The sequence below is a fragment of the Pantherophis guttatus genome, chromosome 1 (assembly GCF_059756535.1).
Source record: "Pantherophis guttatus breed Tessera chromosome 1, ASM5975653v1, whole genome shotgun sequence".
In the NCBI taxonomy this organism is placed as follows: domain Eukaryota; kingdom Metazoa; phylum Chordata; class Lepidosauria; order Squamata; family Colubridae; genus Pantherophis; species Pantherophis guttatus.
In genome coordinates, this window is record NC_142063.1 from 25,604,579 (window position 1) to 25,629,051 (window position 24,473).

At 37.9% G+C, this 24,473-nt stretch overlaps 1 protein-coding gene and 1 non-coding gene across 2 annotated transcripts; both read left to right on the forward strand.

Moving 5' to 3' along the window:
• The first annotated feature begins 1,090 nt into the window (after nucleotides 1–1,090).
• On the forward strand, nucleotides 1,091–24,317 carry PRPF39 (pre-mRNA processing factor 39). The gene is made up of 14 exons (XM_034433307.3): nucleotides 1,091–1,315; nucleotides 4,046–4,406; nucleotides 6,929–7,054; nucleotides 7,713–7,831; nucleotides 8,437–8,604; nucleotides 10,572–10,740; nucleotides 12,203–12,310; nucleotides 15,269–15,433; nucleotides 15,755–15,881; nucleotides 17,213–17,481; nucleotides 20,275–20,459; nucleotides 21,036–21,110; nucleotides 22,374–22,494; nucleotides 23,620–24,317. Exons 2-14 carry the CDS (start codon nucleotides 4,080–4,082, stop codon nucleotides 23,674–23,676), a joined length of 2,016 nt encoding a protein of 671 aa, XP_034289198.1. The 5' UTR covers nucleotides 1,091–1,315; nucleotides 4,046–4,079; the 3' UTR covers nucleotides 23,677–24,317.
• Nucleotides 17,541–17,624, forward strand: LOC117675185 (small nucleolar RNA SNORD127). The gene has a single exon (XR_004594155.1). It is a non-coding gene; the product is annotated as a small nucleolar RNA SNORD127 (small nucleolar RNA).
• Nucleotides 24,318–24,473: the final 156 nt, after the last annotated feature.

The following is a 24,473-nucleotide window of genomic DNA, read 5'->3' on the forward strand; positions in this document are numbered from 1 at the left end:
AGGTACTTCTTAGTTTTTCCAAGGTATTATTCAGTAGTGCAAGAGATGCTCAGAATCCCATTTCTAGTTATAGCTAAATCCTTTAGAGGTGGAAGAAAAATCCATCTGGTTCAGTTCCAAGCTAGGAGAAAGATGCTGGAAACAAATAAGGGGCTGGAGGCTGATTGGAAAGGTCCATTTATTAATTAACAGAACCACCAGGGCAGCTGACAAACTGGTTTGGTTTTACATGGGCTTTTTATACAATTTTTACAGCATTTTGTAATCTGGAGGCTTGCCTTGTGTGTTTTTTATTATTTGATTGGTTTTACTTGTCTCATGATGGTCTTGATCACTTCTTTAATCCTGTCAGGCATGTGTAATTCATTTTATCCTGTTATCTATTGCCTCTAACCTGCCTTTCTTAATGGACAGGTATTGTTTCCACTTTTCTCAATGTCCTGTCCTTTATTCCATCACCCTGGAGCTAAAGTTCTTTTATCTTGTGAATAGGCTGGCCCAATCTTTCTTAATGGGCACACAATATCTGCTGGGGGCTATTAAGAAAGACTTGAGTCTGCTCTGTCTTTAAGAGCAGCATGTTTCTCCATTTCTCCCTTTGGGAAAATGTAATATTCTGTCTTTTTTTAATATTTCCCAAAATATTTCATTCTTCTGGGGGTGAGGTGGGGGGCTTCCCAGAGGATTTAGGACGCCTTCCTTCATCTACTCAGCCAATAGCATCAAAAGTATGGTGTTTCCCCACGTCAGCTATGCCCTCCAATTCTGCAGTTTGCACACAGAACCAACCAAAATAATCGCGTTTGCAGCTTTCAAAAGAAATTAAGCCGTTATCGGGGTGGAGAGTGACAGAGGAGGCGTTTGGATGAACTTTAGTGTCTGGTTATGCCGCCGTATTAGTTAAAGATGATTAGAACGACACAGCGTCCACATTTGGAATAACTCAGGACTTAACTAATAGATATAGGAAGTAACTCTAAAGCGGCCCGTAAGCAGCTCCAGCAGAGACTCGCGGACTAAGAACCGCCTCACGCAACAGCCACGTCGCAAGAAAAGGCCGAGCGGATCTCCTTCCGGCGCATGCTCTTTCAGCGGGTTGTCTTCCGGGCCTCCGGCTGGGCGCGCCACCACGCATGCGCCTCCTTCTTCCCGCCGGCGACGCAAGTCAGATTGGGCCAGAAAGAAAAGAGAGGCCTTAGGACCGACGCGCCTGCGTAATACGTTCTTTTCGGACGGCGGGCAGACCGGAGGCCTCTCAGGGAGTCAAGTCGACGGCGACGGCCGAGCGGGACTGATGGCAGAGAACACGCGCCAGGTCTGTAGGGAAACGGGCGAAAGAACGAGAAGCCTCCTGGTTGTGCGTGTCACGAGGCCTGAGGAAAGGTTTAATAATTGAAAAGAAAAAGAAACCGCTTCGCCAGCCACGCTCGCTGAGGCAAGGCGGTTGGGCAGTGAGGAAAAAGAGGAGGGGTCGTTGTTGCCGACCCACGTCCCTCCACACGGTTGGCTTCTTTCCCTGCTCCCCTCGAGCTTGGCGTGGCCTGAGGCAGCGCTGTAAACCCAACCCCCCCCCTTTCCCGTCTCCGGTGGTCCGAAGGCGCGCGTGTGCGCGTGCGTGGGGGGGGGAGAGGGGGAGAAAGGTAGATCAAATGCGCGCGTGCGAGAGAGAGAGAGAGGTCGGGGTGGGTTGGGTGAGGGAAAGCAGCTCTTTCCTCAGCTACTCTTTGTGGAAGGAGCAGCGCGAAAACCAAGGAAGGAATTTGCTGGCGTCGTTATACCCGGAGGGCGGGCGACTCCTAAGCTTTCTTTTTCTTACTCGGCCCCGGGACGGAATGACCGCGGCGGAGCTTCAGTCAGAAAGTCTATTATAGCGACTTTCTCCCAGCCATATTTCTCTCTTAACCAGGATTGCTTTGCTTGGCCCGAATTTTTGCGCTTTTCGGTGTACGTGTTGAACTCTATATCTATATATATCATGCGGGTTGATCTCCAGCCATGTGGCTTTGGGGCTGTGATCTCTCAAAATAAAAATGTTGAGATTAAAAATAAGGGTTTTTTGGGGGGGGGGGAAGCTGGTTGAAAAAAAAGGGGGCGTAATTATACTTGCATCGCTCCTCCTGATCAGAGCGGTCGGATACATAACTTTCATTTTCTGAACGTGACTCGCTACAGTTTTCAACGGTCAAAAGTTACAGTAAGGAACACAGGAGAACGGGCGTCGTCGTGGCCGGTGGGTTTGCCACTGAAAAGGAAATGATGATGAGAGTTAAGAGGTTTCTCCCCCCCCCCCCCAACTGCAGATGCCTAAAGTGCCTTATAAGGAACTAGGCGTTTTGAAAGAGGTCAGGACAAAAAAAAGGGCTTTGAGAAAGGGATCTTTTTTTTTAAAAAAAGCAAGTAGCTTGGAAGAAAGTTATTCATTTACTAGAACTTCATTTTTGCTCTCTACACCTCCTATCATCAGCTTCTGTATGCAATTCAAAAAATGGTTGCTTTACTTCTGATACAGGACAAACATTTTCAGAATTGTAACTTGAGAATTATGGTTATTTATATTTTTAGACTTTTCCTGTGAGCTGGGAATATTTTACATTTTTCCTATTTTGGAGGAAATGAGAGGAAAGCCTTTGAATAGCCAAATATTTGCTCTAAAAGGCAGAGCTAATTTCCTGTAAATCTCAGTTCTATTGAATAGGTTCACTGTCTGAATTCTCTTGTAACTAAATCTTGACAGATTTTTATATGATGATGTTACCAAGTTTGGATAATGAAACCCCTGCAAGAAGACAACCAAGCTCAGAAAGCAACCCCTCAGATTTACACCCACACCCACACATGTAAATCTGAAGTGTCCTAAAGCTTTTTAACATGTCTGCCTCTGCAGGGAGGTACTTGGTACTGAATATATATATAACCAAGCTGTGTGTGTATTTCCATTCAGCTTAGTTATGTATATTTTCAATACCAAGTACCTCTGCAGAGGCAGACATGTTAAAAAGCTTTTGGGTTTCTTTGTGTTCTAAAAACATTATACTTAAAATCCATTTCCTCCAGAATGATTTTGGGAATTTAGATAATTCTATTATCCCAATTATAGACTGCTCTGTCATCTAGAAAGATCTTGATTATAGTTGTTAACTAATACCAACAAACTCGGAAGCATTGTGGGAGGATACCACATAAAAGTCTATCAAGTAGTTCCAACTTGACTGAAGTTAGCAGGTAATGCTTCCTTTGAGTCTTTGTGTACCAGTTAGGGATTATCAGAGCTGATGCATGATCTTTAAGGAGTGAGATGTGATTGGACTTCTTGCCACTTTTTAATTGTAGGTTAGGGCAACTTGTTTGCCCTTTTGTAACTTAATTTGCTATGAAAGCTGCTGCCGATGATTTGAATGAGCAAGTTATCTCTTGTATGACAGACTCAGTTGCCACCTGTCCCTCCCTCCCCATTCAGTTGAATTTTTTGGAATTTGTTTCAGTGAGACTATGACTGTGAGAAAGCAGGATCCAAATAATAATTTATTCATTTGTTTTTATTGGTAATTGAGACTAGAGAAGATGGTGCTTATATAAAAATATTTGGCTTCTCTGTTGGAATTTGAAGTAGAGATTAATGGGAAATGAAAACAGTTCCACCAGATATATTAATGTAGCACTTTATTTGGATATTTTAAGTTATGAAATACAGTGCAAATATTTTTCTTTTTCTTGTAATTTGTGCAGAATAGAGGTATGCTAAAGTGGTATGTTAATTATTCATTATTGTTTACTCCAGTTAGAATTTTAGCCACTTATTAATCAGGGTAGTTTAGCTGGGCTAAAATGGGCTGGAAAATGGTTTTACTCTGATATTTGCCTTATACTTTGCTGTCAATCTATATGTTAGAAAGACTTGACTCATTCATTCAGCTTTGATTCATCTAACTTTTAATTATTTTAACACTTATCAAATGTTATCTTTATTTTAAAAAGTCAGATGCCTATACTGTTTAATGAAAATTCAATAGACAGTACTGATGCTAATTATTTTCTGCATTTACAGACTATTTCATAAAGATAAAAAGGTATCAGTCGCTATGCAGAGTTCAGAACATACAGAAGACAACAGCAACTTGAAAAGTGAGAACATGGGTAAGGACACTGAGGCCAAGAATGAGCAGCCAGCTGACTTTAGCACAGAGATCATGAGTGTCATGGAGATGGAGCAGTCCCCTGACAATTCTCCAGCCAATTCCCAGGAAGAGACTGTTCAGGACACTGAAATACTAGATACAGAAACTGTAAAGACATCTGATCCTGAAAATTCATTCCCTGCTGACTTTGACAAGTTTTGGAAAGTAGTTGAAACTAACCCACAAGATTTTACAGGTTGGGTTTACCTCCTTCAGTTTGTAGAACAAGAGGTAAGTAATTATATATTTTGGGCCAGTAGTAGTGTTTTTTCCTCTACTGGCCAATACTTGAATGTGTGAATTCTAAATCCCATGCTTCTAGCAATTATATCATCCCTCAGGTTCAGTGAAGTTGTGTTAATATATCACATTCAATATTGTAAAATGCTTTGTGTGCCACATGTAAGAAATGGATGAATTGAGTGGAAAATGATATACAACTGAGGGCTGTTCATCTTCCAAGTATTTACTTTCTTCCCATTATTTCCTGAGAAGATAACCTTTAGTATAAGATTTCTTCCACTCACCTATCTTGTGAGTGAACGTTCTAGCACTCTTAAAATGTTCTCAGTATTCGTTCAAAAATTCTTGTGATAGATTTTTTTTTGTATAGAGAGTATGGGGAAGGGTCCTAGAGCAGCAGTTTTCTTCTCTTACAGGCAAAATAAGGGCAGTGGCTGTAGCTCTTTCAGTTTATTGGAGTGTAGGAAAACTGTTTTGGGAGGCAAAACATTAATGTCTATAATAGCAAAGAATAGGGATATGGAAGGGCAATGGGAGTGGCAGCAACAGCAGTTGCAGTAGTGACAATAATAAGGATGTGGGTAAGGTAATCTAGAAGTGTGGAGAAAGGGAAGACAATAGTGAATGGACCATTAAATGTGGAGTGGACAGTGCCTGTGGCTTTTGGATACATGTGTTAAGTCTCTAGTCCTCCATTCTGTTGGAGTTCAACTATCTTTATTTGTAATTGGGAAAAAACTGAACTGAAATAAAATATTCCCATATTTATGAAGGGAGAATAAATTTCTATATGTAGGTGTTGGAGATGCAAGTGTTAAGTTAAACAATTGCTGTCCCTGAAAAAATTTGCATGAGTTTTTTGTGAAATATTTTGGAGTGAAAAAAAAACACCATAGTTTTAGTAATACGTACAACATTTTAAAATTTTTATGGGTTTAAAAATTTTTTTGGCACAGTGCAAATTTAGGAATACAGCTACATTATGTTTTATGAATCCCAAGAATCTAGTTTATTTGTTGAAGTTTCAAGGTCTTTTTTGATACATGTTTGTTTGATATGTTTAAAGCTTTAAGCTACTGAATCCTTTTCCATCGCATATGTGACAATAGGATACTAAAGCTGTCTAATATTTTGGAATAATGAAATATTGTCATGTATATTTTAAAATACAGTGAGAGCTTGATTTAACCAATTCCATATTCAGCAAACTAGGATTTCTGTACAGCGTCTCAGAAATTGCAGACTAGTCCTTTGCATTCACAGTAGATCAAGAGAGGCATTTAAATTTATATTAACTTTTCCTTAATGTTATAACTGGAATGTTATGTATGAAGACTTTTATGCAAATAATATGAGTCATGTCAGTTGCACCTATTTATGTAACGCTCTTATGACATAAATTCAAATGATATAAATTCTTTAATATTTATTTATTGGACAATAGGCAATAGCAAATATTCCTTCCTTTCCTAATTAATGTAATAAAGTGAAGCTTTATTGTAGTTTGGATGAACCATGTGGAATCTAGAAGAGCAATTAAAGCCTTGCCTCTTGATAGCAGATAATTCTTGATTGAGCTGGGTGATCCAATCAATCCCATATTCTTCAAAAATAAGAATAAAAATTATCAAAGGAATTATTTTGTCTAATGTTACCTTAATTGAACCAATTAAATCTGATTGCTGATAGTAAAATTTCCTTCAGAGAAATTGTAATATAGATAGTCAACCTGGCAACCTGTTCTCGCTTCTGACCAAGCCCTCAATCTCGAAAATCACTATTTTCAGTTCCCTACTCAGTGAAAATCATGAAGATCTAAGTTTCCTTTTTGTACCCTGTGGAGCTCTCCTGTGTGCACAGACAAGAACTCCTGCTGAGGTGCAGAAATGGAGCTTGGAATCTTCATGATGTAAGCTTTGTTTCTGCATCTCACCAAAGGAGTTCCCTTCCATGCATGAAGGAGAACTGACATCTTTTTGTGGGGTGCAGAAAAATAAGTTTAAATTGTGAAAATCTGAGCTTTGATCGTCATGATTTTAAGCTTTTCTGCATCCCATGAACGGATTTCAGCTGTCTTCCACCCACAGAAAGGAACACTTCCAGTGGGGTGAAGCAAAGGATCTTAGATCTTCACATTTTAAGCTTCTTTTCTGCGTTCCACTAAATGTTGTCAGCTCTTCTCCATGCATGGAAGGGAAGTCGTCTGGTGGAGTGCAGAAAGAGCCTTAAGATTTTCATGATTTAAGACTCATCTGCACCCCATCGGAGGAGTTTCCTTTTTGCACATGGTGGACAGCTGACATCCTTCTGCAGGCTACAGAAATGAAGCTTAGGTCTTCAGATCTAAGTTTCTTTTCTGCTTCCCACCAGAGAAGTTCCTTTCAACTCACGGAGGGGAGGGGAACTCCTATGGCAAGGCAGATGATGTACAAATTAAGGTTTTTTCCCCCTTCCAATCTACTGCAGAGTCTAAAACTACTAAATGCTATCCTCTATATTTTTTTCCCCAGAACAATTTACCAGCTGCAAGGAAAGCCTTTGACAGTTTTTTCACACATTACCCTTATTGTTATGGCTACTGGAAGAAGTATGCAGACCTTGAGAAGCGGCACAGTAACATGAAACAGTCAGATGAGGTATGTATATAGAGGTATGCAGCTGTTGCTCTTGGGTTCTGTGAGCCAAATGATGACCAAACCACTGCGTTGCAAGAAATTCTTTGGCTGCCAGTACCTGCCACTTTCATTCAGGGTTTTCTATTTACACTTGTCACTCCTTATGGCCTTTGGAGCTAATATCTTCTCTCTTTGTTGGCAGGTGCGTTAAACTTCTACTACAGTTTGTCAAGCTTTGCAGTGCAAGCGTCTGCATTACACTGCAGCTTAACAAGTAGGGCAGGGCTTTTCTGTCACTTACATTATACATTTATTCACAAAATTCAAACGCTGTGGTTGGTTTTGCTGGTCACCATTGCTACATCTTATTGCATTTTTGGTCAGACGCTGACATTGATGCTCTAAAGGGTCTGTGCCCTATGATCTGTACCCCAAAGCCTGCCCACACAGCCTGGTCAGATGCAGGGACTGCTGCGCTTTGAAGATCAAGACTCCGCACGTGGAGATCAGAGCATTGCCATGTTCTAGCCAACCTCCACCCAAATGGTAATGGTAGATTATTTAAACAAAATTCCAGTACATTAGTATTTCGTAAGGTTCACCAGATAAGACAGTGTTGCCTCTCTCATATAACCCACCTAAAGGTTCAAAGGATAGCTATTTAATGTTCTCTTTGTAGGTGTATCGGAGAGGACTCCAGGCGATACCTCTTAGCGTTGATCTCTGGATTCATTATATAAATTTCCTCAAAGAAACACTGGATTCCAGTGAGGAAGAGACCATTGGGACCATTAGAGGGTAAGTTGGTTGAAAAGAATCTTAATGTGTGTATCATGTGTAGTGGAATTGTACTTAGGACTGTACTTGATCATATGAAAAGACACTTTAGTATTCGGCCTGAAGGAGAAGCCTGAAATTAGAAATGCCATTTATAGCAGGGTCTTCAGAAACTGATGATTTATAAAGTTGAAATGTACTTGTTTACTAGTTTTCTGAAGGTCAGATAGGAGACCAAATAAAAGTCTGGTCAGACTTCAGAACACCTTAGCATATATAAATGTGAATAAAAATCCCATGCCTGATATATGTGATTTTATAAAAATAATAATTAACAGCCTAATATATAGCATCCATACTTGCCATTGATATCCTGATTGGGCCTGAAAGAAGTTTCACAATACTAAAAGGATTAAATTTGAGGAAAGCTGTCGTAAGACCGCCAATTTTTCAGTCACAAACAATGCAGGTACTAACTATTGTGTTCCGCTTTAAATAGCTAAAAGGTATTCTGTGCTAAATACTCAAAAATCATGTCTCAGTGACTTCATTCTTTTCTAAATGAAATATTACTAATTTGTTATGTGATGTATTTTGTGGTAATGAAAAATTTCCTTGATTCCTAGGACATATGAGCATGCAGTGCTTGCTGCAGGGACAGATTTCCGTTCAGACAAACTCTGGGAAATGTACATCAATTGGGAAAACGAGGAAGGCAACCTGAGAGCAGTGACTACTATATTTGATCGCATTCTTGGGATTCCAACACAGCTATATAGTCATCACTTCCAAAGGTATAAGGATTGTAATTGTTTGGGTAGTGTTCTTTTATTAGTATAATTGTATGGTACATTTTTACAATTACATGGCAATATAATCTGACCTACCAGAACAAGGCAGAATTTCTTTCCTGAGTGTTTTTGAATATCTTTCCAGTCATATTTTTGCAACATTGCAAAGAGAACCAGATTCCACAGTGGTGTTCTGTAGATTTTTCCTGAATTGAAAATCTCTGTCAGACCAATCTACCTCTCAGGATTGTTGTGGGAATTGTAAGAGTTTTAGGTATTGTCACCTCTGTGAAGTGGGCCAAATATATAATAAGCAGGATAATAATAATAATAATAATAATAATAATAATAATAACAACAACAACTACAACTACAACTACAACTACAACAACAACAACTAAGTGATAAATACATTGCAACTACGTGATTATGGATGAAACATGTAACAGTGATACCCATTGTCATCGGGGCACTTGGTACCATGTCCAAGAATTTTATATGATACATCAACAAATTGCAGCTTCTTACAATAACACCAGCGGAACTGCAAAAAAACTGTGCTACTTGGAACATCATACATCTTAAGAAGGTACTTGGTTGATACCTAGGATGCTGGCAGTAACCTGTATCAACCATTAGCACCAGTCAATGGTATTTGTGATGCATTTTTGAATGTTCAGTTGACTTGAGTTTCATGTTTAATGAATAAAGTTAATAATAATAAAGCTGTAATGATCTTCACACTGAAGTATTATCCAAATCATTTTTAAAATGTTTTTGTACTTTTCAAAAGAGTACTGATTTACTACTCTTACCAAAACAATTTTAAGTTACTGTGTAAGACTTGACTCTTGGGTATAGAATGTGATGCTAATCCAGGACCACTTAAGTATTTTTGTGTCTGATAAACAGATAAAAAAAATACCCCATTCTGCCAAAGAAAGAGCATAAAAAATATCTATTAATCTCATGTGTTTTAGTTTCTAATGAAATTTACTTCCAGCAGCCTGCATATCATTTGTCGGGCAAGCTCTTGAGAAATTGATAGTATTGCTGGAAATACACCCTTTTATCTAATGAGATTGCAGTGGCATTGGAGTTGACCTGACCTGTTCTGAAATCTTGTAGTGGGTTAAGTTGTTTTTAGACTCAATAGAAGGATCTGATCGAATGTTATATCCAACTATATAAGGGAGAATGAGGAAGGAAGGAATAATCTCATTAGATAACTGAATATTACACTAGTTGTATCCCACATAATTCATTGTTTATTATTAAAACTTACATTGTATATGACACTGATAATTAAATTTGCCAGCCTGTTAAAGAACATAAATGTGTTAGATTTCTAAAATATTTCTAGGTGGTCAGTTGTGCAGCTGCAGCTTTCCCTAACATAGTGTACTGCAGTTACGCCATACCAGTTGAGGAAAATTAGAATTATAATTCAACACATGATAGCTTCATTTGGGAAAAGTTGCTATAAACTTATATGCAGAAACCATTGATATTCAGTCTTATGTGTAACCTGTTAAACGTCTCTTTAATGTTTTCTGATTAAAATATTTTTTTCTTTATCCATTTTAATTGCATTTTATATTCTTGGAACTCCAAGGCATTCATGTTAAACTAGTGGCTCCTGCTAACTTGTTTGGTTGCCTATAGTAAAACCCCCAAATGAGTCCAGTTACTTCATTTTGTAGCTCAGGGTAGAAGAAATAAACCTTTGTAATCTGGAAGTCGATTATTTTCATAGATTTAAAAAAAAGCCTTGAGATTGAATAATATTTTCAGAACTGCTTCACTGAGGTGTAAGCTTGGCCTGCTTTATCTTGAGGAGTTCACAACTGTGCGTGTACTTCAGGAGTGGAAGCTTGGAATAGCTAATATTTCACCTTGAGCCCTGTATTATGTAGAAGTGAACAAAATAGTAAGATTTTCTACTCCTTGTTTTTGTTGATACATTGCAGGTTCAAAGATCATGTCCAGAATAATCTGCCTCGAGACATTCTTACTACTGAACAATTTATTCAGCTGCGTAGAGAACTTGCTTCCACTGCCAATAATCATAATGGGGAGCATGAACCACCTGAAGATATCCAACCTTCTGGAATTGAAGATATTACTGACCCTGCTAAAGTAAGCAATCAGCATTTTCGAATAAGTTTGCAGTTTGGAATATACAATAGACAATTTGTCTGGGGCTAGCAGTTTTTTTATAATTTAGTCAGCTGTTTGGAAATGTTTTTGTTGAAAGTGGTATTAAAAATTATATTCAGAAAATTGTTTCTATACAGAAACACCAATGTATGTGCATTTACTCATAAATTCTGTGTATTCCAGTTCTTTTTCTTTGTCTTCTGCCTTTAAAATCTGTTGGTGCTTTTGGTTTTCCATTCTTTTCATTGGATGTTTCTGAAATGTCATCTAATGATTTTGGTGTCCTGCTTCAGTGCACAATCTTTTAAGCAGCGTGTCATTTTCCTACATATTTATACAGAAACTTTATCAATCGCAAACACTAGTGTAGATATAGTTCAGGGAAATATTTTTAAATAGATGTATTGTTCTGGTAAACTATTTCAGGTAGCTGTATTTAACACACTCATACACACAACTAGTACTCTGAAAGATAAAGCTAATAATTCTGCCTAGTTTGGTACTTTTATTTGAAAGTTTCCAAGTATGTTTAGGTGGAGGTATGCAGTTCCATTTACCTACGCGTATGTGTCACTTACTTCCTATAGAACAGGAAGGGTTATTGATGGAAAGATTCTGACAATTTACCACGGCCAACTTGCTGTGACAAACATGAATATCAAAGAAATGGTGGAGTAGACTCATTAAAAAAAGGATGCAAAAGGAGGGACAGAATGGAATGTGGATGACAAAAAATAAAATACGTTTTTATTTATTTTGAATAATTGATTTGTTGAATTGGCTGTGGCAATTTGTCCTAATCTAGGTGGAAGGGTGTACTGATTTTACTGTACCATTTTCTTCCTATTGGTAATTGTGGTAAAACTACAGAATAATTTTTGATCAGCAGAACATCTGGAACTTGATGGTTTGTTCCAAGTTCAAAACATCTTCCCCATCTTTTTGCATACCTCTGTTTCTGATATTGCAGTAGGATATTAACATAGTATATTGAATAAGCTACATGTGGCTGGGTTTCTAAAACATGTAAAACCATAAATCATGGTTTACCATTTATAGCAACATACTAAGACCCAAAAGAAAGAAACCACATTTTGTTTTGTTATTAGTATACTTTAGCCACAGATAAATTGTCTAGCACAATACTATCAAGTTAACCATTCTTTAGGATTCTTAGAATGCTTTGATTGGTGTTTCCAATCTATGTGTGGTCAGGTATTTTGATAAAGGTTGTGGGACTAGAAGATAATTGTTTTAAGGTTTTTATTCATATTAAACTAATATATATCAGCAGTTCTATTGGAATACATCATATTTCACAGTTGCACTAGAACAGTTTTTTTATTATTATTCCCCTCCAGAGTGTGTACTTGTTTCAGAAATTTCTAATAAAAATGCCTCTTTGCCTGAATTGTATTAACGATTCCAATGTCTGGTTTAGCTTATCACTGAAATAGAAAACATGCGCCACAGAATCATTGAAATTCATCAAGAAATATTCAATCACAATGAGCATGAAGTTAGCAAGCGGTGGACATTTGAAGAAGGGGTAAGTTCATTTGAATAATCTTGTCAACGTTGAGGGTTCATACAGTTTCTGTCATGGCACTGCATATTAAAAAGCCTCCCTCTAGAAATTAGGCTGCCCCCTTCCTAGTGGCTTTGCAGAATCTTTAAAGAGATTAAGGTTTTTCTATTTCTGTTTTCTACACATTAGTGAAAACAATGATGTCATACTATTTAGTTGATGGGACATTGCCTTGGCTCTTCCATTTGCTTGGTACATAGTAACACATTAACATTTTTATAAAGGAAGGTGCCAGCTGCATGTTTGTGGCTTTACAAAACAATATCTGACCATTGCTAATTAACAAACGTGGCAATTTTAGTGAAAATATTGAATATATTTTTGGTTGCCCAAAGTAGAATGTATGTAGGTATTTCATTTTGTACTTTAAACTGCATTTGAAACAGGGCATGGAGGAAAAATAAATAATATCTGTTCTTATTTTGCAAAATTAGAGGTTGCAGCTGGATAGTAAATAAATACTGTCTCCTCATTCACACTTCTTTCTTAGTATTTTAAGAAAATACAGGACTTTGCCAAATTTTCATATGTAGTTTTAGGCCAATTTTTCTGTCTTTATACCATAGAAATGCATTTGTACTAGAAGTACTAGAATTCCCAGCAAAATGGCCTATAGTAGCGGTCACCAACTGGTGGTCTGCAGAAAAATTATTTGCATTTTTTTATATTGCACTAAATCAGGGGTCCTCAAACTACGGACCCTGGGACGGATACATGCAATGAATGTTTGTGTTGCTGCAGAGAATCTCCCCCTTTGGGGTTTTTTTGTGTGGGTTGGAGGGGGGTAGAAATTCCGACTTGGATTCTATTTCGGCTTCCTGGTGCGGGGCTTTGGGCGAAGGCTGGAGGGAAGTGCTGCTGGTGGCGAAGAGCCAGAGGGCCTTGTTCCAGTGGGACTGCATCATGGCCTGGAACTGGCTGACCATCTCAGCATCCAGATTCTGGTTCCTGGCCTTGCACTCCCGCAGGTCTTCCCTCTGCTTGGAAAGGCTACGTTCATAGTCCTCAGTGAGGTGGTTCTGTTGAACCTCCTTCTCGGTCATATCCAATTTGAACTGAACTGTTTTGCCAACTCTTTCTTGTGGTGGCTGCTTAGCTCCAACAACTGCTTCCTCTTGGGGCCCTAAGGAGCCTGGACGGGTAGGCAAGGAGTGGCTGGGAGGGGAGGGGCAAGTAGAGGCTGACGAGGCACCCCTCGATGTGAGTGACATTGAGTTGGTCATGCCCACCGAGTCACATGACCACCTAGCCAGTCATTAGGCAGATCATATTAGTGGTCCACGGAATTTAAAATTATGAATTTAGTGGTCCCTGAGGCCCGAAAGGCTGGGGACCCTTGGCCTATAGTACAGTATAAACCTAAAATGTATGGAGGTAGAGTCATCAGACAGGGACAGCTTTTCTGCTGATGAGAACTATAGTAAGAGAAGTTAGAAATCTGTTTCACATATATGGGATCCCTTACACACCTATCAATCTATTTGAACATTTTGAAAGTTCAGCACATGCTCATCTGTTTTTCAGTGGTAGAAAACTCTAAAATGCTTTTAGGGTCACTTCAAGCATTTGATTAAAGATTGGGTCGTTGTTGGAAGAGCATATATCTTCACTGTTTGCAATTTATAGTGTGACTCCATATAACCACAAAGGCCCCAATGTGGTTTTTCTCCCTTAAAATGTCCACCGTATTAGGACATATTTCAGACAGGAATAAGATAATGCCTGCACAGAAGGTTGGATTAGAAGATTTCCAAGGTCCCTTCCAACTCTTACTCTGTTATGCCTGGCATCTCCAGCCCTAGTAGTATGCTTTTTTCCAAGGGCATTATGTTTGACTCTGTAGCTTCTTGCATAAATTTTGCTTGAAGACATGCTTGGTGTTTCAAAGTATCAATTGAATGGGAGTCATTGCAATCTTCCTGATCCCTCAAAATGGGCGAGTCAGAACAAATAAATACTATAAACAATCTTCAGTAATCTAGGTGTGGTTCCAAACCCTTTTGTACTCCCTTTAGTGTCTTGCAGTCAGCACATATTAATTAATGGCTTTACAGTAAAGACAAGTTGTGTTCTTGAAACATTATACTTTATTATTTGCATATTTCATTTTTTTAAAATTCGATCCTTAAATGTCCAACATTTTTCTGTTGTTTCTCCTCATAGCTGTGTGTGCTAAGTTACTAAGCCAAGGTCTCACAGCAAACATGTTTTATTTATTTGATGTCTCTCTGCATGCTGCTTTTTGTTTAATTCAAGGAAGAATATTTGGCTAGACCAGAGTAAGCACAAAAAAAGATAAAGATGAGTTTGGGCATACATTGTCTTGTAGAAGGGATCTTCTGTTTTTTCCCGTAAGACAGGAGTTTTTATTCTTGCCATCATACACAAATCATCTGAAAGTTTAGTGCTTCTTTAGACTTAATGATTTTGTTGTATCTACACATACCTTTTTATTTCTGAGTGACTTCCTTGCTTGTCTACAAGCTGTTTATATTGCTTAGCTGATTATATTCACTTACATTCTACTAGTGAAAAACAACACATGTCCAGGAACCAGTGTTCACTTTACACAATATTTTGTTTTGGTTCTTGTTCTTCCTTTATTTTTAGAAAGCTACAGTATATCCAAATTGGATATATTTGGATATGATATATTCAACAAACAAACTGGTTTTATTTGAGGATAATATATAAGATTATGAAAGTAATAATTTAAAAAAATATTAAATTTATGTGCTCCCTGACTCCCAGAGAGGGTAATTTAAAGCAACAAGAGACAAAGAATAAAGTTCTCAAGAATGACCAAAACAAATAGTTGGGATCAAAATAAATATGGTTTACTGAGATAATTCGGCTTCTTAATAACACAATGTAAAATGAAATTTGTTTTCATGATTTCCCATGTCTTGTCCATTTCAGATAAAACGACCTTATTTTCATGTTAAACCTTTGGAGAAAACCCAGCTAAAGAACTGGAAGGAGTATTTGGACTTTGAGATTGAGAATGGAACTCATGAACGAGTAGTGGTTCTTTTTGAGCGTTGCGTGATCTCCTGTGCTCTCTATGAAGAATTCTGGATCAAGGTAAGGGGTGTTTCTCCTATGCCAGTTCTGCTCTTTGCAAACATTGATGATCAGTGACTAACCTTCTGTACTCTTGTTTGAATGTTGTTCATGTATAACTATATCTGTTGCATTAGGAGATGGTCTGCTTGCAACCAGATTTGACAGCTGCATATGCCAACTTCGTTGCCTCTCTTCGTCCTTCCTTACAGAAACTAGTCTAATGGTTCAATAAAGGTGCTGAATGGGTTTAAAACACAAGAATTTTATAGTTCTCTCAAGTATTTAGCAACCCAGAGTAAGCTGGGAATCATTCAGTCTCTGCTCTGTCTTCAAATGCAGTATGCCAAGTATATGGAGAACCACAGCATTGAAGGGGTGAGGCACGTATACAGCCGGGCCTGCACGATACACCTCTCGAAGAAACCGATGGTGCACTTGCTCTGGGCTGCTTTTGAAGAACAGCAAGGTGAGGAGTAGCTGGTGGCCATATAGGTCTCTATTGAAGTGACTCATTCATCTTTTTAGATTCTCGCTCTAATTGAACAGTGGTCTGAGCATACCATCCATCTCCCCTTTTTTTGCATGTGTCTACATAATATTATCTTGTCTCACAAACCTTTTCTCAAAGTTCCTACTGAACATTGTTTTTGATTTGCATCAATCAAATTAATCACAAGGCACACACTCCTAGTCCCTTTCTTTCCTAGTCCCCTGCCCTAAGACACCCCCCTTCTCTCTGAAGTTTGGCAGGCTTGATTCCTAAATCTAAAGCACTAAAGACCTGGCTTTTTTCCTAAGTAGCTGTGATAAGACCAGGTTATTCAAGTTATCAACCATTATTTGTAATCGTTGCTCATCAGCTTCCCTAAATTAAATAAATGTTTCTTCTTTAAACTTGGTATACTGAACAGAAAGTTCAGGGAGAGTTGAAAACCTTTAATTTCTACTATGCCGTCAGGTAATTATTTTCCCCTTTCATGCCAGCAGGATCAAAAGATTTCCTATAGATAGTAAATTGTACTTATTGCTCCTCAACAAATTGAACCAACTATAAGGTTGCAAGAGGAATTTTCTGCTATAGTTCTGTTTGCTTTTTTAAATCTTTTAAGGATGCTTAAGCATCCATCTTAGAGACTGATCTCAAAAGATGGAGATTATCTACACATTGTGACAAACAATGATCCATGTTCACAAGGGCTGGTGCTTTAATAATCAAGGCGACAGCTACCAATTTTCTATTTGACAGTAATTCCATGGTCCAAACACCTTCTAAAACACAACTCCATAGAACTATTGATTGTCGTCGAAGTCTTGCATCCACTATTGAGACTAAATCTCAGCCAAGGAGCCAGGTTCATTCAGATTTGAGCTAGTTATAACTGGAAATAAACAGTTCTGTTAGACTCTAAATTGTGACTCAGTCTCTATCCAGACCACTCTGGCCTCCCATGGAGCATCAATATTCAAGCTACTTGAAACCACCTGGCACATTTTCTGCCAAAGAGAAAAGGAAGTGGCATAAAAATCATTTCTTTAGATACTGGCCTTTTTTGTAAATGGGTATTAATTATTAAGCACGTTACATCATAGATTTCAGTGGTGGCTTTGATCCTTTCAGATTCTCAGATTCTTGACTGCTGAAAATCCAACTAATATGCATTATATAATATCCTCCATCAAGAGTAAAAGAAGGGCAAAACATAATCTTGATGTTGGGATGAAGAGATATAAAATATTTGATGAGCTCGTGTAAATTTGCAGTTCCAAGTCCATGCATACTCTCTCTCTTACTTTTAGGGAATATCAATGAAGCCAGAAGAATTCTGAAGATCTTTGAGGAGAATGTTTCAGGATTGGCCATGATTCGTTTACGAAGAGTTAGTTTAGAACGGAGACATGGAAACATGGAGGAAGCTGAGCACCTGCTTCAGGAAGCTGTGAAAAATGCCAAATCAAATTATGAAGCCTCTTTCTTTGCTGTAAAGCTTGCTCGACACCTTTTCAAAATTCAGAAGAGTCTTCCAAAAGCCAGGAAAGTTCTTTTGGAGGCCATTGATAGAGACAGGGTATGTAATTTCCCCACTGTTCGTTTGTATGTCTTATCTTAGGAAGAAGTCATTATAGCTGGCAACTGTGATGATTCCTTTAAACTCTGCAATGTGCTTAGCTGCAGTATGGAGACAACAGTCCCTCTAACCTGATGTTGCTTGGCTTATCATTTGTCTTGTTTCTCCCTAAATTTCAGGCTTCCTTTCCAAAGAAAATTATTCTGGTATGGGAATTACCTGGCATTAAAAGCATAGTGATGCCATATCTTGGTAGTATAATGTGGCCAAAAATGATACATCACTGTACCTGAGTTGGTTGTGTTCAAAAGAAGCAATGCAGATTTCTAGATAAAAATGCAACTGTACATATTATACCCATATTATAGGATGGGTAAATGTTCCTGGGGGAGTGGGATTATATGGCAAGAAAAGTAAGATCTTGCACTTAGGCAGGAAAAACCAAATTCATAGAATACGAAATACCTCGCTCAACAATAGTAACTGAGAGGGATCTTGATGGATCACTGGTTAAGTATGAGGTTAAGCTGCAGGGTGCTGCAGCTGTCAAAAAAGCCAGTGCACTTCCAGACTGCATCAGCACAGGGATAGCATCAAGGTTATGGGAAGTGATAGTACCACTCCATACTGCACCAATGAGGCCATTGGAATACTGCATCCAGTTCTGATTACCACAGATGCTGAGGCCTTTGAAAGTGGACAGAGAAAAGCAACAAAGATAAGAGTCTGAAGGCTAAAATATATGATGAACAGCTAAGAGAACAAGGGTGTTTAGCCTAATGAAGGCTTAGGGGAGACATGATAGCAGTCTTCCAATACTTGAAGAGCTGCTGCAGGGAAGAGGGCTCTGGTTTATTTTCCATAGCATCTGAGGGTAAGACAAGAAGCAATGGGTGAAAGCGGGTCAGAGAGAGATTCAACCTAGAAGTAAGAAGAAATTTTCTGATAGAGCAATTAATCAGTGGATCAGCTTGCCTAACACAGTTGTGGGTGCTCCATTGCTGGAGATTTTCAAGAAAAGATTGGACAACCATTTGCAGGATAATATAAGGATTCCTGCCTTGGTTACGGGAGGGCTGGACTAGAACATTCCTTTCAGCCCTACACTTCTATGAAATATGTATGCCCTTATTTGAGACCACATTTGAGATAGTTCCTCTGATATTTGTATGTAGAAAAGAATGTTGACTATCATGGAGCTTTGTTTAATCCACAACATTCCATTCAGATGCTACAATACATGTGGCCATGTATGGACAAAACATATAAGCTTCCAAGGCCTTATATTTTCAGTATGTACCATGTTTTGATTGAGAGCAACATGATGGCTTAGTGGTGAAAACACTCGCCTCCCAGTCAGATGGTTGAGAGTTCAATCGTAGATAACAGATTTTCTCTCCTACATGCAAAAAAAAAAAAAAAAAAAAAAAATCTAATGCAAACTCCGCATAGGCAGCAGAGCATCCAATCAGTAAATGCTCAGCTCTATCCAGTCACCTTAACTTTATCCTGAATAGAGATTATGGGGTTATAAAAAGGGAGGTTTTTTTAAAAAATGTTTTGATTAAGGTGCAAGACATCAACAAGTTCTTGCAAGTGTATATTTATAATGAATAAAGACTTTCTCCTACAGTATGCTTTCTCTTAGTGAAGTACGGTCTATTCTGATGAGTTGAGCCATTTAATTTTCTAGGTATTGTAAAATTGCTGATAATTTCTTTAATGGAAGTAGGATAGAGGGCTTGTTACGATACATATTCCCAAAGGATTGGCTCAGCTGTCAAGAAGCATTCCTACTATTAAGACACCTAATATTTTAGCCTCAGGTTGTTGCTGTAATTTGAAACCTGTTGCAAAAAGCATATTTGTGCAGTGCTCACACAAAGAGATAATGAGCTGTCTTCTTGCACTGGATGATTTCACTTAGAAGTGTAGAGCTGCATAAACTGTATTTGCCTTCCTGTTGTTTTGTTGGCATCTGATCTGGCTCTTTCCTAACACTAGAGAAACTGAACTAGGAAATCTGCTTTTTGTGTATGCTTAATCTTAAAATGTGAATTGAGCAGGAAGCCTTCAGGAACAGAGCAGGCATTTTGACGTACAGTTCCCCAAGGAGTACAGCTAATGGATTTACATACCTCAGAGACTTTGGCTGAGTTCATATATATATAAGCCATGGTTTACTGAAAACCCACACTGAGTTTATATATAAGTTGTAAATCATGGTTGTAACCTACACCTGGTTTTACATAGCACAAACTATGGCCCAAACTTGTAAACATTTTGGAGGGCCTGGAAGATAAAAATGATTGAAATCCCCTTCTGGGTCCTGAAGGTGGCCTGTTTTTTGCCATTCTTTTTTCCTTGTTTTATTATTGTATTAGTTTTGGATTTTTTTTTTAATCCATAAACTGCCAGACTTATTGGGAGTCAGGCAGCATAGACATTTAATTAATACATGATAAGATTTATTGACTCAAGCCGTGTTTTCAATTTCATAAGGTAATTACAATAGATATATTCTGTCAATTTCAGAGTTGTGAAACCATTTCAAAATGAAATGAACAACAAAATACTGAGTTACTCAAGATTCTCATTCATAAATCTTAAGCCAGAATTTAAATCATGCTTTCAGGTTTATTGCCAAAGTTTGTTACCTGATGTTCACTTAGAAATTGAGGAAACCTGTAGATTAAGCATAACTGTTAAAATACAAACCAGGAGGCCATTCTCAATGATAGGTCAACACGTGGGAACTTAAATTGACCTTAAATTATGTTGCTTTTTGCACAGGATAATCCAAAACTGTATCTCAATTTGTTGGAAATTGAGTACAGTGGAGATCTAAAGCAGAATGAAGAGAACATCATTTTGTGTTTTGACAGCGCTATCAATGGAACGTTGCCTATAAAAATTAGGATTATATTTTCTCAGCGCAAAGTGGAATTTCTTGAAGATTTTGGCTTGGATGTGAACAAGTAAGATTTATTTTCAGTGATTGCAGCCTTTGATTTTTGGGTTCATGGATGGTTTGTAGCCTACAGAGATCAAGCTCAGTCTTTATACATTCTCCCAGAAATTCCAATCCTAAAATTTATTTTCCATTTTACTCTGATTATAATACCGTGTTTCCCCGAAAATAAGACCATCTTATATTTTTTTGAACCCCGAAATAAGCGCTTGGCCTTATTTTCGGGGAGGTCTTATTATTTTGGGGCGCATGGAGCAAGACAGGGCTCCTCTTGCTGTCTTACCTATTTTCCAGCTCTGTCTCCCTAACCCTAACCAGAGGAAATGGTGGGGACCGGCTGCATATACATTTAAATATTTGAGGGGAGGGGGGGCTGGGCTTATTTTAGCACATGTGCTCAAAAGCCCGATTGGGCTTATTATCTGGGGAGGTCTTATTTTCGGGAAAACATGGTAGTACTTTCAAAAACCAGCAAAAACAGACAGCGAAAGCAGTATATAAAACACCAGTGTTGGGAATTACGTTTGTTGCAGATATGTCTGGAATAGGAATCTCAGTTTTCTCTTTTCTTTCCTTTTGGTAGGCTTTTGGATGCTTATGAAGAACATCAAGCCCTTCTGAAGGAACAAGAATGTTTAAAAAGAAAAGCAGAGAATGGGTACGAATATTTTCTTTCTAGCTACGAGTTCTGGATTGCTTTTTTAAGCATAGCTGTTATTTACTGTTACATTTTTGGAACCTTACTAATGGCAGTACATGTCTGAGCTGATTAAATGTAACTGAAGTATATATTGAGAAGAATTGTGCACAGGTGGTCCTTGAGATACAACCACAATGGAACCTGCCCATCATGATCATAACTTGGTGATGGTTATAAAACAAGTTGGTCACTGATGAACGACCATATTTTATTTTTTGCAGCAATCATTAAAGCAAAATAATGGTTTGGTTTTGTTGAAAACTGGAAATGCTGATTTTTGACAAAGCTGCTGTAAAAGGTAGTATGACTGCAAGACACTGCAAATAGCCTGGTTGCCCAGCACCCAAAGTGCAGTCAACTGACCACAGGTGTGGAGTACTGTCAGAACTTTCAGTCTGGGTTGTAAATAGCCCGTAGGTAGGTCCCTCGGAACTAAGTGACCTGTTGTAAATCAAGGACTATATCATATTTCCAGAAAACATGAGCAAGAAAAATACTTTTTTCCTTGATGTGATCACCGATATTGCTATAATAATTTTTATATGAATAGAACAGTTCACACTTTAAATATACTTTTTACTTAAATAATTATATAGGCAGCAGTAGTAAAATGTGCTTGTATGCCCTTTACATACACAATCTTTAATTCTGTTGAAGGAAAAAAATAATAATTGGGACTTCTTTGCAGATGTCATTTAAGATTAAACAGGAAGCTCAAAAGACCATAATTTCTTTAACTGAATTAGTAAAAATGATTATTTTCTTGAAGAAAACTAAGGAAAGTTTGTTTTAGCCCATGCATCCATTTAGGACTTTAAATGTTGCATGACATATTTAATGTACAAAGTTTATGTGTGGTGTGGGATATTGAATTCCAGTCTTCAGTTTAAAATTCATTATTCAATAATGCTGTAACACTCTGGAGAAACTTGTGCCAAATAAACTTGCCTAGGAATATAGTCACCATCTTCTACTCAAGATTGGGGGAAGGGCCCTGAAAAAGGCTTCAATGCTGAACTCCATATTTGGCACCCTCCACTGAGGTTAAATTTTGATTAAAAGTGACTGCTTTTCACAGTTTACAATATGATAGGAAATGTATGGCCAAGTTCAACATGGAGGAAAGTATAGCATTTCCTCATACAGTCATTGGGGGGGGGGAATCAAAAATCTCTGCAAGGGTCTTGCTTCATAAACAAGTGACACAAACAATTTTTGCAGCTGTGAAGAACCAGATGAGAAACGAATTCACAGTGATGAAGGAGGTCTTATGTCTGGACAAGTAGCAGATGGAGATATGCAAGCAAATCAGGCAGCCTACAACTACAATGCCTGGTATCAGGTGAGCATCATTTATCTGCAAGTTTTTGGACTAAATACTTCAATTCTGCCCGTTTCCCTGCAACTGAAATTATTTAATTTTAAAAATGTAGTCCAGCTTAATAATAGTTCAAGAGTGGGTCGGTATGCCTTATGTACAGGCTTTGCAATAATTGAGGGCTCCCAAATCCAGCCTGCAGATATGTATGACCAGTAGATGGCAACAAAGAGAGTTTGAATCACATGGCTGCAGTCTATGGCTCCCTGGAGATTTACAGCCCAGTTGTAATAATCCTTGTCCGGCAATCATTCATTCAGCAGCCTTTCAAAGTAGCAACAATTCTGAATGAGGGGACTTGAAACCATTCCTTCTGGTTGCACTTCGGATACTTGACAATTAGCATGCAATTACCATGGCTGCAGCATCCCAAGGTCATGTGATTGCCATCTGCAATCTTCACTGCCAGTTTCCAACAAACTCAATGAGGAAACTTACAGTAGGCCACAAATGGGAATCCTGGGATGCCGTGACTGCACAATTCACATAACAATGGCAACTAGAACTGCTGTCATATGACATCAGCTTTATCAACTGAGTTATCAAATCTCAAATTACCTTATTAAAAAAGGGCTATTTGTGTATTTTACACCTTGAGAATTTTAGTTTTCAAGTTATTTTTTTTTTTTAATTTGATTTATATGCCGTGGATCAGCTTGCCTAACACAGTTGTGGGTGCTCCATTGCTGGAGATTTTCAAGAAAAGTTTGGACAACCATTTTTTAAAAAAATTTGATTTATATGCCGCCCTTCTCCGGAGACTCAGGGCGGCTTACAGTGCGTTAAGCAATAGCCTTCATACTTTTGTATATTTATACAAAGTCAGCTTATTGCCCCCACAAACTAGGTCCTCATTTTACCTACCTTAGAAAGGATGGAAGGCTGAGTCAACCTTGAGCCTGGTGAGATTTGAACTTACAGTAATTGCAGACAGCTGGTGTTAATCACAATGCTTTTAGTCTGCTGAGCCACCAGGCCGTGTGTTTTAATTGTTAATTGTTTTAATTTTAATTTTGTTAGCTGCTTCATACTGGAGTTTACAGCATTAACTATAAAGGGTATTAATTTTCTCTATTTTTTCCCCTTTAGTACAATTACTCAAATGCATGGAATTATGGACAATATTACCAGTCATCTTCAACCTGAGCAGAACAATTTAACAACAAATGGAGTTTCACAATGTTTTCTTAAGGCTTTTCTTTTGTAAAAGAGAGAGAAATAGGGATGTGAACAAACTGTCACGTGATTGTCTTTTTTGCATGTATGATGAGTTGATTTTCACATTTTTCTTGTGACAAACTCATATTGTTATCTTGCTGTATTCCAAGTCTACTGAGCTATTAACTTTCTCAATAGTAAAATTATCAAATGATTATATGAAGTAGTGTTGATGATTCGTTGGGAAAGTTAATTTGCAACAATTAACATGTATTAATACCAAAATTTACCCCAGCAATCTCGGACATTACCCAAGCCAGGAGATAATACTTTCCTTTTCTTCTGCAGTAAAATGTGCTTGAATATTTTCAAAGTCCCACATCCCTTTTCCTGCATCTGTTTGGTTTTTTTTACCAGTTTACAATTGCAGCACCCAAAAGCTGCGAGCTTTTAGAAAAATGTTAACAGATGAGGATGCATAATGTATAGGGTATCTCTTTGAGTGACTAAAATGAAGTGTGTTATTAGAACCATGCTCTGTCTTAGGATGGATTTTGTATTGGAATTTTCATGTGTAAGTTTAGTTTTTTGTTTAAAATGCCTTTTTGTAATAAAATCAAATTGTGTAATTTTTCTTAACAGTAGCTTTTCCTTAGGGGTCTGTTTATCAAATTTATTTTGGAACATGGCTTCTTTCTGATGATTTCACCTGTACTGCTATTCAGTTCCAGGTTTCCTTTATGCATTGATTTTGAAACTTTGCATGTAGGGCAATTGTATTATTA

Bases quoted from the DNA above. Each gene is read 5' to 3' on its own strand.
- PRPF39 (XM_034433307.3), top strand. From the start codon at position 4,080: ATGCAGAGTTCAGAACATACAGAAGACAACAGCAACTTGAAAAGTGAG. The intron at 7,055-7,712 runs GTATGTATATAG...TTCTCTTTGTAG, and splicing joins ACATGAAACAGTCAGATGAG to GTGTATCGGAGAGGACTCCA. The intron at 12,311-15,268 runs GTAAGTTCATTT...TGTCCATTTCAG, and splicing joins GGTGGACATTTGAAGAAGGG to ATAAAACGACCTTATTTTCA.